Source organism: Manacus candei, unplaced genomic scaffold, assembly GCF_025592945.1.
Source record: "Manacus candei isolate 608988 ecotype Guabito, Panama unplaced genomic scaffold, ASM2559294v1 h1tg000043l, whole genome shotgun sequence".
Taxonomy (NCBI): Eukaryota; Metazoa; Chordata; class Aves; order Passeriformes; family Pipridae; genus Manacus; species Manacus candei.
The window spans coordinates 6331617-6346777 of NW_026138091.1; the positions used below are offsets into that span (position 1 = coordinate 6331617).

General features: G+C 38.8%; 2 protein-coding genes across 2 annotated transcripts; both read left to right on the forward strand.

Annotated features, from left to right (window-relative positions):
- Positions 1-214: 214 nt before the first annotated feature.
- TMBIM4 (transmembrane BAX inhibitor motif containing 4) lies at positions 215-8254 on the forward strand. Its single transcript, XM_051795857.1, has 7 exons — positions 215-362; positions 2199-2307; positions 3593-3698; positions 5129-5162; positions 6137-6254; positions 6691-6736; positions 7402-8254. The coding sequence occupies exons 1-7, from the start codon at positions 269-271 to the stop codon at positions 7606-7608; spliced, it is 714 nt and encodes a 237-aa protein (XP_051651817.1). The 5' UTR covers positions 215-268; the 3' UTR covers positions 7609-8254.
- A 573-nt stretch (positions 8255-8827) lies between these two features.
- LLPH (LLP homolog, long-term synaptic facilitation factor) lies at positions 8828-12278 on the forward strand. The gene is made up of 3 exons (XM_051795868.1): positions 8828-8931; positions 9011-9194; positions 12045-12278. Exons 2-3 carry the CDS (start codon positions 9014-9016, stop codon positions 12206-12208), a joined length of 345 nt encoding a protein of 114 aa, XP_051651828.1. The 5' UTR covers positions 8828-8931; positions 9011-9013; the 3' UTR covers positions 12209-12278.
- Positions 12279-15161: the final 2883 nt, after the last annotated feature.

Genomic DNA, 15161 nt, shown 5'->3' on the forward strand with positions numbered 1-15161 from the left:
TACTTGTTTGTAGCTGTGGGCAACCCCAGCTCGCTGGAGCACTCTTTCCGCATGGCAGACAGATGCGAATCAAAGGTGAAATGAAAACCAGCCAAAGGGCGGGTTTGTTTCAGTCCCTGGAACTTCCTTTCCAGACCTAAAACAGCTGCAGGACGCGGCCTCCGAGACGAAAGCGGGCAGCCCCGATCGACGCGCTCGGCCCTCGGCGGGGCGCCCTGCTCGGCGGTGCGGCGCGCGGCCCCGCCTCCCGGAAGCGGCGCGGGCGGCGATGGCGGCGGAGCAGCGGTATCCGCGGGGCTCCATCGAGGATGACTTCAACTACGGCAACAGCGTGGCCGCGGCCAGCCTCCACATCCGCATGGGTACGGGCTGCGCATGACCCCCGCCACAGCCCCCGCTGCCCCCCCGGCTGGGCAGTCGGGGGGTGCCGCGCTCTCAGCAAGTGCCTCTGGGTTACCCCATCGCCTCTGGCCTTGGGCTGAAGGGAGGTTCTGAGCGGTGTTTTAACCTGGGTACAGGTTGTGAGTGCGGAGCCAGGGCGTTACTTAGTCCAGGTTAAACATCAAGGGTGAGGGACTGCGGCCGGCGAAAGGTTTTGTCATCTAAGCGTGAAGGGAGTAGGTCTTCTCATGAGAAGGGGTTAATCCGCTGTAGATTCAGACTTGACTTTGCCCAGAGTGACGGATTTTGAAGCCCGGACATAATACGTGAGGTGCATAGACCCTGGAAAGCTGCACGTCCCTGGAGGTGTTTAGGGAAAGACTGGACGTGGCACTTGGTGCCATGGTCTGTTGGACACGGTGGCTTTTGGTCATAGGTTGGACTCGATGATCTCAGAGGTCTTTTCCAACCTTATTGATTCTGTGACTCATACAGAATCAGTATCAGTGCTAGAATCAGTGTCTGTAGTTATGGAAGTTTAACCATGAGACTGAAGGACTTGGATTTCTTCCATGAGGTGATAAAATATTGTCTCTTCTGCTGAAGCACTTGGCGTACCTTGAGTCATATTAATTCCCATGAAATACTGCTTTACTCTTCATGTGCAGGTCTCAAATGCATTGAATAATCTCGTAGAATGTGTCTAATCATTACTCTTTACTGAAATACTTACAGTGTTAGTGAATGCATTTTGGAATAAAAACAGCTGCATGTTGTGAAATTTTTTATCAGATATTTCTGGTAATCAGGAAGCCTTTCCCTATAAAAATACAATTTTTCCTTGTTTGAAAAATTAAGGGGGCAATAGGAGATATGAAAGAGATAATGCCATTAGCAAAATTGCTGATGCATCTAGTAATGTGGGGAGAAAGCTGTGCTAGCTAGGAGGCTACTTCTGGGTTTGTTCAGTTTATCACAATCAAGTAGGCCCCAGTCCGTCACGGCTTACAAGTGTATTTAACTTCCTGCTGCAAGCAGGTAATTCAGCTCCTCGTAGTATGCGCTCTTAAACTTGTTTAGGCTGTGCTATCAATGACTGAATCGTTTCTCCCTGTAAGCTTATTCTTCCTTTCACAGCATTTTGCCCAATGGGTTTGATCTCCTCGCATTCCCAACGAGAATCTCTGTATGATATATCTGTATGTCCTGAACTACTCTCCGCTTTCCATAACTCTAGAATTAAGAAGCCTGTTAGCTTAGTTCTGGGATTTTTTTATTTTTTCCTGCAATCTGTGTCTGTAGATACCCATTCAGTACAGTGCAAGTCACAACTGATGATAAACAATATTTACCATGGTGGAAGGGCAATCAAATAGATATTACTATACAAAGTTTTCCTTTTTAAACTTTATGGCAGTTTCTGCCCTCCACAGAACTTCCAAGTTAATCTTCCAGCATTTAGGTCCATTATATACCAGTAACATGATGGAGAAGGTATGCTGTTAGTATAGTGAGACATAGGTGTACATAGGTTTTTAAATATATCCAAAGTAAATTCCTTGCAAATTTTTTTTATATTTCTTTTTATTATCTTGTTATTGTTTAATTAATATTGTGATAATAAAAATGTAATAAATGTAATGTAAAAATTGTGTCAATTTTTTTAAGGAAAAACTGCTTTTTACAACACTGTTCTGTGCTTTTTCACTATGACTTTCTAATGGTTCCTTATGAAAATGAAAACTTGTATCTGATTTACTGTTGAACTTTCTAAGTGTAACTCAAAAGTGATTTCATTTTTATTTTCCTTATTCTAGCTTTTCTACGGAAAGTCTACAGCATTCTTTCCATTCAAGTTCTATTGACCACAGTCACATCTGCAATTTTTCTGTATTCTGCGGGAGTGCAGGCATTTGTTCATGAAAGGTAAATACTCAAATGAAATGGAAGTGGTTAGCATGTGGTAAGTATAGTTTATGTAGTTCGTTGCTCTGGAACACTTCAGTCTTCCTAATAATTTTTATACCCCTTGTTTTGATTCTGTAATAGAAATGTTGTAACTTGATTAGGAAATAATCTTTCTTCTCTGACATTTTTTGTCTTTGGTTTATTATGGAAATTTTATTATAGTGAAAGTTTATTTTAATCAGTGCTTTATTAATAATGCTTATTTTAGTATTTAAGCTATGCAAACTTATGCATGAGTTGCAGAACATCCCAGTTACTGACATTTCTTGTTTTATGGCCTAAGTACTTTCAGAATCTCTTTGGAATGCTGTTGCTTATAGGTACCTGTCCCAAAAAGCAGAATCATATCTTGTTCCTCTTCCTCCCTCCCCCCATCTTTTGGTTTTTTTCGGGGGTGGTGTTGGTTGGTTGTTTCCCTGAAAACTGGTCTGCTAAAATTCCCCAGGGCTTTCTTCTTTTTGCATCTCCAATTTTCATGATAAAAAAACAAATCTCAATATCCAAACTGTGGTGAACAGGCCAGGGAAAGGAACAGCTAGGAAAGGAGTCCAGTTTCTGTTTTTCTCCAAGTGCTTTTGCGGACTTGGCTTTTACTTTCACTTCAAAGCCCAAATAAAAAAGGAGGCTCAAACACTATATGAAAATTTCAGCTTCTGTATAAGCTATAGTACATGCAACAGATGTTGTAAAACTACAGTTTTCTACTTAAATCTGATAATTTAAAATTGACCTTCTCACTTAGAACTGTTGTGATTTTTGTCTTTGATGTTGGTCTATTTTTTTCTTGGAGGGCTGCCTGAATGATTTAATGATACTTTCCGGTCAGTACTGATTTTCCTTGGTGCAGTTAGTGCCTGTGTTTGTTGCAGTCAGATGCTTATGAAAAACACTTCCCTGAGTGTGGAGCTCATAATAGGCAAAATATGACATATACTTTAATACTTTTAGTTTCATACAGATGGATTTTCTTCTTTATATGGATTCATTTCCAGGTAATGGATTCCTGGGTAGTCCTTAGCTTCAGTATGAAAAAGATGTTATTTTTTGTGAGTATTTTTAACTGATTATCTGTAATGATATGTTTTAGAACAGCTTTGTTATAGACTTGCATTACATTTATTTTGGATATCTGTGTCTAGGTGATCACTTAAAAACCTTGGGTTTATATAAACTGTTTTTTAGTCTTCCAAATATTTGAGTTTAATTTTGACTACTTTTTTTTTTTTTGTATGGAACTTTACAGGCCTGCCTTGCTTTTGATATCTGGATTTGGATCTTTGGCTATAATTGTGGCACTAACCCTCTACAGACACCAGCACCCTCTTAATTTATACCTGCTGTTTGGATTTGTAAGTATTTATAAATTCAATTTTAATAGTCCCTAGAATATTTTGCATTGTGATGAACTCCATGAAACTAGTGGTAGGTAATTAGTTTTTCTTGTATTCCTTGAAAGATATCCTATGTGCTTATGAAGATCTGATTTTGTCCACAGGTTGTTCCTGGATAGGCTCTGGGTCAGGTTTCTTGATGTGTGTAGAAATCTGCGTATCTGCTCTTGTTGTTCTGTTGATGTTAGGCATTTGTCTATGAAACTGCTCAGTAGGAAGGAGGAGGCATTCCTGTTACCTTATTTGCTTAATGGATGGGCTCCAGCAGAGGCCCAAAGCAGCCCTATGTTTTTATTTCTTCAATTGTTGTCTTTTTGATGCTAAATTCTGAGCATGTTTCCAGCACAGGCAGGTGAGTCGAAGCTGTCCTTAAATTTCAGTCTCCTGCCTGATTTTGCGAGCTTTTAGATATGGGCTAATGATTGCTCTTGGATATTTTGGATAATGTAGAAATCAATCTTCTGAAGAGTCACAGTAGCTCAGTTAGAATTTGATGCTTTAGAAGTTGCCTAAATTGTATTTGTGTAAAACGGAAAGACAGCTTTGCTGTATAAATAATAGATTACTTAAATGGTGACACAGTTATATGATTCCTGACTTTTGAACTCTTGCAGGTGAATAAAACGTTTAAAAACTTTTAACAAGTGAAGCTGTAACAAGGAGTGATGTAACAGTTTGGCCAAATGTGGTGTGGGAGTTTGTAAAATAACATTACATTATATAGGAATGGAAGAATTCAAATGTCTGTGTGATAAATTGGTTGAAACAAAATATGGGTTAAATATTCTGTTATTTCTGAGCCCTTGGTTCATGACATAGAGAGTTTTCTCATGTTCTATTATGTTGAAACTCAATTTGAAATTATCATTTAGAAAAAATTAGGGTCCATACTAGCCTTCATCCCAGACATTCAAAATGTGTTTTAAAATTAGCTGTTTCAAAACAAGGATTAGTGGGAAAAGGAAGCTGATGCAGAGACTTTATGTTACTGTTAGACAGCTGTCTAACAAGATATTAAGAGTGTATTAATTGTATAGCTTCTTGAATAGTTTGTAAGAAATGTAATAAGAATGCTGTGTGCTTTGAGTAGAAAATGTAAATGGCATTTTTCTATAGGGGCGGTCTCTCACTCATTTTCAGTTTGTATGTAAACAAGTAACACAAGTTACTTTTTATGAAACACAAGTTCCACACAGTAAGACAGTGCGATTGCCATTTTCTTGTTGAAAACTAGATATATTTTCATATACAAAGATTTAACAGGAGACCTAATGTAATGTGCTGGGATTATGTAGCAGAATGGGACTCACTGCATGTGAAGTCTCCAAGTAAGTGTTTTGTGGTCTGTTTTTTTAATCCATGTAATTTTTTGATTTTGCTTTTTGTAGACGCTGCTGGAAGCACTGACAGTTGCCACTACAGGTAAATGGTAGCCATCCTATTGTCTGATTCCATAAAGAATTTGGAAAAGGAATACAGTCTGTTGTATGACTTGCCATTAGAGTTTTTTAGATGTGACTAAAATGATCCTGTTTGAAAATTTTAATGACAGTGATATGAGTTTAGCAAAAAAACAGGGAATCAAGGGAGAAAACTGGATTCTGATCAAGAACTGAAACTGTAGTTTCAGCCTGAAGTGAGAAATGAATTGTGCCATGAATTCTTTCAGTATAGCTATCAATGTTCTTTCCTATAAGGCAGCTGTTAGCAGAGCTGAACTTAAAGTTGAAATATCCCTATCTTTCCCCTCAGTTTCCTCAAAGGGAATTTGAGTTTGGAGAGTTCTGTACTTCATGGTTAGGGTTGTGAAATGGGGTGGTGTGTGGACAAATCGTGGCATCACTTTGCATTATAGTTTCCAGCATATGCTGAAACCTCTTCATCGTGGCTTATGACCTGCAAAAAAAAAGTCACTTGGGGAAAAGAAAGATTAAGGAGGAAGGAGGGAAGAAAAAGGTTCCACTCATTTCTGTAACCTTTCCCCTCCTATCCCCTAATCAAAACTTTGAGCCTTTGGAGAGAATTTTGTTTTTTCCCCTTGCTTCAATATCATGAAAAATTCAGATAGCTTTTCCCTTAAGATCTCACCTATGCTTAAAATATTTTTGTTTTGTTTTGGCAGTGTTTTTTTAATTGTAAGTAGGGAAGACCTGTTATTTCCATATAAGAAGCTACAGCTATCAAGTAACTGTCAAACTCAGTGCAAGGCCCCTGAATCCTGTGATCATGAATTCGTAGTGCAAAGACAAGTTCAGCTATAGTTTACTTTTTTTTGTTCACAGTTAAGATTTTTTTTCCTGTCTGTGAAAGTTTAAACTTCTGTTTCCTCAAAAGATAATGTAGCAAATACATGATGTAGTGTTCTTTAATTGACAGATTACTTTTTCTGTTTATAGTTAGTTTCTACGATGTCTCCATCGTCTTGCAAGCCTTTATTCTTACTACTGCTGTATTTCTTGGGTTGACTGCATATACTTTGCAGTCAAAGAGAGACTTCAGCAAGTTTGGAGCAGGGTATGTTGTCATATTGATGATTTTTTGAAAATTCTTTTCTGTTAAGGTTGTTTTTTCTTTCTTAAAGCAAGATTTGCAGCTATAATAAGGAATACAGGTCAAAAGAACCTGCTTCAAGGGAATGGTGGGGGTTTTATTTATCTTAAATTATTAATTTTACACAGTTCTGCTTTTCTGGTAAATTTTTTTCTGTGATTATGATTCTTAAAACCACTAGAAAACTAGTTTACCTGGAGTTTTCACTGAGACAGAAGGCAGCTGTTTCAAATATTTTTAAAAAAATTAAAGTTAGAAAGTAACTTTTGACAACTTTATAAAACTTACTGCTGACACCAATGAACAGTTAACATCTAAGAAGAGGTTTTGTAAGAAGGGAGGATATTTTAAGTTTAAAAGAAAGTATATTGTTGCTCACAATTTATAATTTTTTTTTCAGACTCTTTGCTTGTTTGTGGATTTTAATCCTCTCAGGTTTCTTGAGGGTAAGATACCTTGTGTTCATGGTTACAAGATATTCATAGAATCACAGAGTGATTTGGGTTGGAAGGGACCTTAAAGATCATCTTGTTCCAACCCCACTTGCCATGGGCAGGGACACCTTCCACTAGACCAGGTTGCTCAGAGCCTGAGCTTTTACTAACTTCTGGTAGAACAAAAAGGTTTTGGACAGCTCAATGTAACTTAAGGAAAATTCCTAACCAGATTCATGGCTATTCTAGATCGCACTGGTGATCTTTTAACCAGTCATTTCCAATTTGGATTTTTGGTGGGTGCTGTTCTTGCCAATATTAAAGGAGTATTTGTGTTGATTGACAAAATTTATCAGTCGAGATCCACTACTTGATTGAGAGAATGGGAAGGAGATCATTTGGGTTTTAGCTGTATTTTGTTTTTCTAATTGTTGTTAATACCCTGCAGACCAGAGTTTCCGCCCTCTTAGGTGTGGAGGCACTTTTACTCAGTTAAAGAGACAGTGACTGGGGAATACATGGAATAAGGACATTGAAATGCCATCATAATACCGTGTTTGTGTGTACATAACAGTAGGAGGACTGTGTTATAAGTGTGGCATATCATTATGCATAGTTTTAATATTAAAAAGAAAATGAAATTTACCATTTTTTTTTCATATTTTGTCTACCTCCAGCTGTTTTTCTATAGTGAGACAATAGAGTTGGTGTTTGCTGCTGCTGGAGCTCTTCTGTTCTGTGGATTTATTATTTATGACACTCACTTGCTGATGCACAAATTGTCCCCTGAAGAGTACATACTGGCTGCAATCAATCTCTACTTGGACATCATCAATCTGTTCTTACACCTGCTGCGTTTACTGGAAACATTTAATAAAAAATAGCCAAAAGTGGTGTGGTTTAACTATAGCACAATTTGGATGATCTGCAAACTCAGTAGTTCTGTCTTCTAGAGACTGAACCTATATTATTTTTTCATTCCATGAATACTAATCCCTCCTTAGGGGAGAAAAAAAGTCTTTTTATGTAGCTACAGTTCTTCTCTAGATCATGTATTTTATGCAGTTAACATGCTGTCATCATTACAGTCACTTTTTTAATCTCTTAATTTGCACTTGACATAATTAATGATGAAAAAGTTTGCCAACTTCTTATTGCTCCAGAGTAAGTTACAGCTGTTCTGTAGCTGCTGGAAATGTTTCCTTTGGGATTGATCATAAATGTGTGTATCACATAAGGGTAGGCTGAGCTTGCCATTGTGCTAAGCTAAATATTACTAAGCTAAATATTTTTCTGTTTTTTGGTTTTGTTATTTGTTTTGTTTAGTTTTTGTTATCTGTCCCTGACAGATACTCTGTTCTTGTTAAGGGCTGTCACTATGGAGCTGTGAGGGTGTTAAGAATGTTTTTAATTTTAGTATTATTTATGGCCTATCTTTCAGTGTCCTGAAAAATCATTTGGAGATAGATTCTGGGATTTTATCAACTTCTGTATGTTAAGGTTAATTGTGTCAATAAAAATTGGAAAGCCTTTTGTCTGTTCTTGCTGCCAAGACTGGAGAACTTCAGGGTGCCAAGAATGACCTTTGCAGACCCTTGCTGGCTGGGGAGAGGTGCCGTGACTGTCGCTACTTCCCAAACTGTGGAGATCCTAGAAGGGCAGGCAGGGTAAAAACAATTTTGAAAGGCTTTCTTACTTCCTTCGCAGTGTCGTTACTGCTCTCCTGGCCTGTCAGTGAGACTTAGTGACGAGGCAACGCAGTAATTGGGAAATCATCCGTGTCCTGCCACAAGCTGTGACAAGGTGTGTTTTCCGTGATGGAACGGGACTCATGCTATTGAAGTGCAACTGCGGGTTGGTTTGAGCAACTGTGATGCTTTCTCTCTTCTGCCTGATTTAGAAATGCGTGGCAGTAGCGAAGAATAAAAGCTCGCTTTTTTTCCCTGTGATGAAGCACGTGTTTATCTGTTCATCCATCCCCACGCCCTCGGCACGCCCCGGTGGTTGGATAAGATCCCGCAGCGCAGCCGGCGCGGGGCGCGATGGGGGTACTGCGCGCTCGCTCGGAGAGTTACGGTAGGGCCCGCCTGCCCCGGCCGGCCGGAGGTCGGGGCCGCGCCCAGGGGCGGGACTGAGCGTCATCCTGCGCATGCGCGCGGGCGGCGCGGCCTGGCTCCGGTGTTGGCGGCGGCCTCGTGCGCGGGTAGGTGAGTGGGGGGTGGGGGGGCGGTGACGGCGTGTGCGCGCAGCCCCGCGCGCTCACCGCGCCCGCTGCCCTCCGCGCAGGACATGGCCAAGAGCCTCCGGAGCAAATGGAGGAGGAAGATGCGGGCGGAGAAGAGGAAGAAGAACGCGCCCAAGGAGCTGGAGAGGCTGAAGAAGATCTTGGGAACCAACGCGGATGTTGTCATGGAGGAGGTCAAGGAGGTGGCGACCGTGGTGCCCCCCAAGAAAGTGCTGGAACAGAGGGGTGAGTTGGGCTCTGGGTGGTTTTTCCTGAAGTCCCCCAGGTGCAGGAACGTCCTGCGGTGTTGTGACTGTTCCTGTTACTTACGCTGTGGGGATCAGGCGTATGAGTATTACAGGCTGAGAATAGTGAGTTGGAAAACTTTTATCTTTTAAAGCTAAAAGATGCTGTTAAAGCACTGAATCTGGTCATTTCGCAGCGTTGGCATCCATATTGCATGCGGTCACTTGTGGAACAAAGTTATTAACATCTGATTCTTAGTATGTAAAATATGTAATGTATTTTATGGAGATGTACTGTGTAGTACCTTATAGAGAGACATCTCTGAAAACATCAGGTGAGTGAAGATTCATCGCTTAGCAGTTGTTCCAGTCACAGCATTATATTTGCTGCTAAACAAGAGGTAGGATATAATTTGCGCCCTAATTTAAGAAGGACACTAAACATATAAACTAAATCTAAAGTAATTTCATAGAAATTTTTATCAAGAATATAGTGGTGTTTTGTTATTTAAATGTACTGTCTCAAAGTAGGGAAAGTACGGAGCTAGTTTTGGTTTACTAATTAATGATGCATTGCACGTGGCACAGGAATGGGTGGTATTAGGTGTCTACAGATAACGCCATATTCCTCTTTCTGCCTTAAATAGAAAGTAATCAGTAAAGAAAGTGGGCAGTTACCCAGCAAGTGGAAAAAAGCTGCATACTGGACAGGAGTCACAAAGACACTTTCTCTTCCAAAAACTGAAGTCCAAACTAAATCGTAGTCTTTTTTACTTCTCTAGTTTATGGCACTTAAGATGTTATGATGTTGAAAATGGAAAGAGAATGCTATATAAAACCACCTTCCTAGTTAAGGATAGCTTAAATTATAATATGAATTTTTATCCATGGTTCTCATTTGTTCTATAACCCAGGTAAAAGTTTTTTAAATGTTGTCAGTCTTCTGATGCTGAATCTGGAGGAAAAATCATTGCTTTAAACCTTCTTTCTGAAGCAAATGCCTGGCTGTCTGTCATTCCTGCACCTCCTTCCAGCTCTGCTGGCAACTTCTCTACAAGTGGCCATTGTCACTTGGCTTTTGCAGAGAGATAACAGCCTCAGAAATACCCAAGAATATATGTCTTTCACAAACAACTACAAGTTTTGTGAAAATAACGATGTCTTCTTTGAAAGGACTTTTCAGCAGTAAGTGTGGACATAAGGGAGTTTGCATCACCAAGTGTTACAAGTATATATTAGGGACATTTTACTGTGTTACTCTTAAGGTATTTTTCACAGCACCCTGTGAATTCCTTTTTTAATTTTTTTTTCAGTCTGTATTGTTAGGAAAAAAATAATGAAAGGTCTGGTTAGCCTTTGGTCAATAGTGGTTTTGTAGCCGTTTTTAAAACTTTGTGGGGATGTACATATTTTTCAAGATAGTCGTATCTATTGAGTCGCTTCAATAACCAACCTTTATAGTTTTTTTTTCTTGGTCCTTCTCTCTGTCTTTAACCCCTTTGATAGATTTTCTTTATGTCCCTGGACAACTTCTGCTCAGTGGGTTTCTTCCTGTTACTGATTCCTACAGCATCCTTGAGGTTGCAAAATACAATGAAAACATTATGCTGTGTGAACAACTGGTATTTTTTGTCCAAGAGTGTTCATTTAGTTTATGTTGCAGCAGACATTTATTGTGAATGTGCTTTTAATCTGTGTAACAGATTAACCTGTCGTGATAGGACAGGAATTTGAGAAGAAGCTTATGTGTGTGCTGCTGGGTTTTTGTTGTTGTGTTATTGGAGGCTGTATCTCCTCTGTCATTTGTTAAGAAGGCCTCGTGTTTCTCTGATACCCTGTGAGGTTTCTGGAGCTGGAACGTTTTTGCTGCCTGTCCCATGCTGGATCAGCCTTTGGTTCTGCAACTAGGCAGTAGGGCCCTGAGGGTGATTCTCTGCTGACTGCAAGTATTTGTATCCCAACTTAGGGCTCCCTGAGCACGTCTGTGATGCATTACTGTAGACTGTCAGCAATGCTTCAACCATAGAAGCAGCACATTAGCATTTTCCTCATGAGCTTTATCTCCTAACAACATACAGGCACAATGTGATAAAGCTTTGAGTTGCATACGGATAGTTTGGAAACAAGGTTGAAATGAAATTACAGAGCACAGTTCCAATCAGTACGTAGCAAGGTGTTCCTCTTGCAACCTTGTTGTTTCACCAAGGCACAACGTTCATGGGGTGTTAGCTAGCTAGGGATGCTGTTTTTGAGAGTGAGCAGGTCATGGGCAGTCTTCCTGATCCTAGAGATTAAGCCTGTCTTTCTGCCTGTAAATATGTTAGACTTGATGTCATACTTGCTCCTTGAGGCAAGTGTGGCATCCCTGGCTCACTGTTTGTACTGTCGTATTTCAGCTTTTTTCTTTATTATTCTCTTTACTTGTCTTCATCTTCCACTCAGATTAATTTAATTTTTTAGAACAGATCTTAAACATTACATCATAAAAAATGTGTGATTGTGCATATGTTTCAGTAAGCCCATGGCTTCCTGTATGGTTGTGTGTCTCTGTGGTGGAGACCACGCACAATATTTTTAGACACAGTATTGGAACAGATGGGAGACTAAAGAATAAGATACTTTGCCCAGACAAGGACCTTTAGGGAAAATTCTGCACATTTACTATCAACTGTTGAAGTTCCCGGGCTGCGGTTGCATTGGTTGGGAAAGCGCTTTCTGTATATAAACCCTTCAGCTTTCTATGTATAAGTACTGTTGTGTCTAGGGGATATTTTGGGGAATCTAAAAACAAAAGAACATCTATGAAGCTGATTCAGGTATTTTACTCACTATAAATACCTTTCATTTTCAGATGACGGCAAAATGGACCTGGATAATAAGCGGAACAAAAAAACTCTTCTAGATCAGCATGGACAGTACCCGATATGGATGAATTCCAGGCAAAGAAAGAAGCTTAAGGCACAGCGTGTTAAAGGGAAAAAAAAATCAAAATTGGCCAAAGGCCTTGTCTGGTAGAATCAGTTTTGTAAGATCGTGAATATTTTACTCAACAAAATAAATTTCCCACATATTTTGTGCTTGGTCACTGAGTATTATTTATTGTGTTGAATGGAATTTGAAAAGACTGTTAGGCCAGCAGATGATGAAACGAGTATCAACGTGGTGTCTCCTTAACTTAAAAAGCAAGCTGAGTGCCTTTGAGTAGACTAATTGTCTCTGGTTATCTGTTTTCTTGAGGAGGGGAGGGTCTTCATCTTTTATATTGTGAGCACCGAAAACACTGAAGGAAACCCTAAAAATAATTAAACCGTATGTTTTGTGTACTGTGGTCTTTGTCAGTGTAACTTCTCTTTTAGTAAATATAACCAAAGGATTCTGTAAACTTATTGTATCCTTTAAATCCTTCTGTAAAATTACTTCTGTTGCACTGATTCATTTTGCTTTTAACATCTGGTAATTAGCGAAAATGGACTTTGCACATGTAACCTCAAAAATTTTATGTGCTGAAATCAACACCAAGCCTTCATGAAACTTCTGCAAGTAAAAAGAGTGTCAATCTGACTTTAATTCACAAAGAGAACAAAAAAATATTTCGCTGCTGTCTGCAACAGAAATATTATAGGACCTAAATAATTGAAAGTAAGACTGATTCTTTTATTATTAAAATTAGAGAACACATATGCACAGAATGGAAATAAAACAGTTTTGTTTAACATCTTTTCCAAGTTTTAATAAAGTAAACAAGAATTTTCATTTTCATATGTACTTTCAGTAGCCTTTTATGCCTCTTAAAATGGTACTCATCTATCATGCTTTATGATGTGTGCATAGGTTAAAATCCTGCATGATTGCATATCAAATGCCCTTTATGTGATTAGCTACAGTTAGGTGTATATTACTTGGCAATAACATGCGATGACAGATGGAAGAGTTTGTTGCCCTGAAAGCTTGTGTTTTTAAAATATCTCTCATTTCAAGGATGGAAATCATTACAGCACTGGTCCTGTAGTATGTTGCCTTTTCAAGTACCAGTCATCAATACAGGGCATAACCTTTGTCCAGCTTTCTCCAAGATGGGATCCACATTGCGTAATTGCCCACAAATTGTGATATGTGTCTGTTGTGATAACTTGGGCATAAGAAAGGAGATCTGTTCTTTTCAAAGTAATTACACTAGGTTGTAGTGTGCTAAAATCAAATAAGAAGAACTCAGTGTGAGAGAAAATTTAGATTTTCTGGAAAAATACAGTGTGTTTATTGTTACTTTACTGTTACGGAAAAGGTACTCTGTTGCTCAGGTAAAGAGCTACACAGGTGTTGGAGGAAATACCAGTGCATCTTCTGTTTTCACATACATTGACAGTTAATGAGACTTGGTAAGATGTATAGATCACGTATTACCAAATTACATGCCATTAATATCCTTATACTTTAAAAATTCCATTAAGTTGGTTATAGCCCTGCTAAAAAATAGCTGCTGCTCTCAATTTTTTTTATTTTATTAGATAAATGAGTCTAGATTTTGGTATCAAACTTATCTAAATGTTAGCATTTAGATAGGACTACTTTAAAATTGATTCATGCAGAGGAAAGTGTTCATGGATGTGTTTAACCAGGAATGGAATGAAATGAACAGTCAGGTTTTATTTCTTTACTATTTTAATGATGTAGGCTTTATTTTGCTTAATACGTGTTGTGGGGAATTGTGGAGGGGAGCTTCTTGGGTTTAAATGTGAAAAAAAAAATGTTTAGTTTTTTCTGTACAGTAAGCACAGTGCTATTTTTAACATGCTTGTTTGTAAATCAGATAACTTCCAAGTAGCTGCCAGTGGGAAAGCAGGCTGATTTTCCTGGAGATAATCAAACTGGCAAAATACTTCTGTTTAAAGGTCTAGCTTCAGAGTCAGTTTATTTTCAGTCTTTAGGTGCACAGCCATACTCTGCCTCATTCATCAAGCCTACCATTGCTGCACTTGACATACCCTCTCCTCACTCTGTGTGAGTTCTGCCTTTGCTCCTTCCTCCATAAGAGAATATGATTTTCACAACTAAATAGTCTGTTATTTGTGCTTCTATGACCTAACCCTGATCTTTGTTTTACAGATTTATTAATCTGTTGCTTTTGTGACCAGATAAAAATTTGAATCTCAAGTGAGAGACGGCAGATGCTGCACTGATCTTTTATTTAGCAGTTCCTTCCTTCCTGAAATAGTACTGGCTGTGTGAGGTATTTCCTTCAATGGCGTCCAGGATAAAGTCAAACATTCACTTAAACTCCAGATATTTTAAGACATCCTGTTTGATTTTGAGGTGAAATGGAGGATAGGGAAGGAATAAACCCCAGTCTTAACTGGAAGGTAGCTCTTAGTCAATTACCAGTGTATTGTGTACAATGTCACAACTCACTTAGGTGGGGCAGAGCTCTCTATGTCCCACCAAAGATTTTTGAGAGCCTGGTTAGGTGGGATCTATAATCCAGGTTAAAAGCTTGCTTGTAGACAGAGAGCAGGAACTTGGCTAAATATGCAACATGAATGTAACCTCATGGTTACAGCAGGGAAGTTCTACATTCGGGGGATTTGAACACATATATGGGTACTGCAAGTTTTTATTTGTAATTTGCTTTAGATCTGCTTTGAGCAACTCTTTTTTAAATGAAAATATGAAACTTTTAGTTGCCACTGAGTATTTGATTCATATTGCTGAATCTAAACCACATTTCTGTTTGAGTTGATGGAAAAAGTAATTCATGTTTCTTTACAATAGAAAATTACTTTAAACGTACTTGATTTTGGCTGAAATACATATTTTAAAAGTCCTTAGAGGGATTTTCAAAGTAGTAATTGATCTTCTAAACAGCATTCTAATAATACCATATTTCACTGGTCTTTGTCAAAAAAAATTTCTTTATGTTGTGATTGAGTGCGAAAAGGTTGCAGTAGATTAAAGAAACTGGAGGAAATCTAAC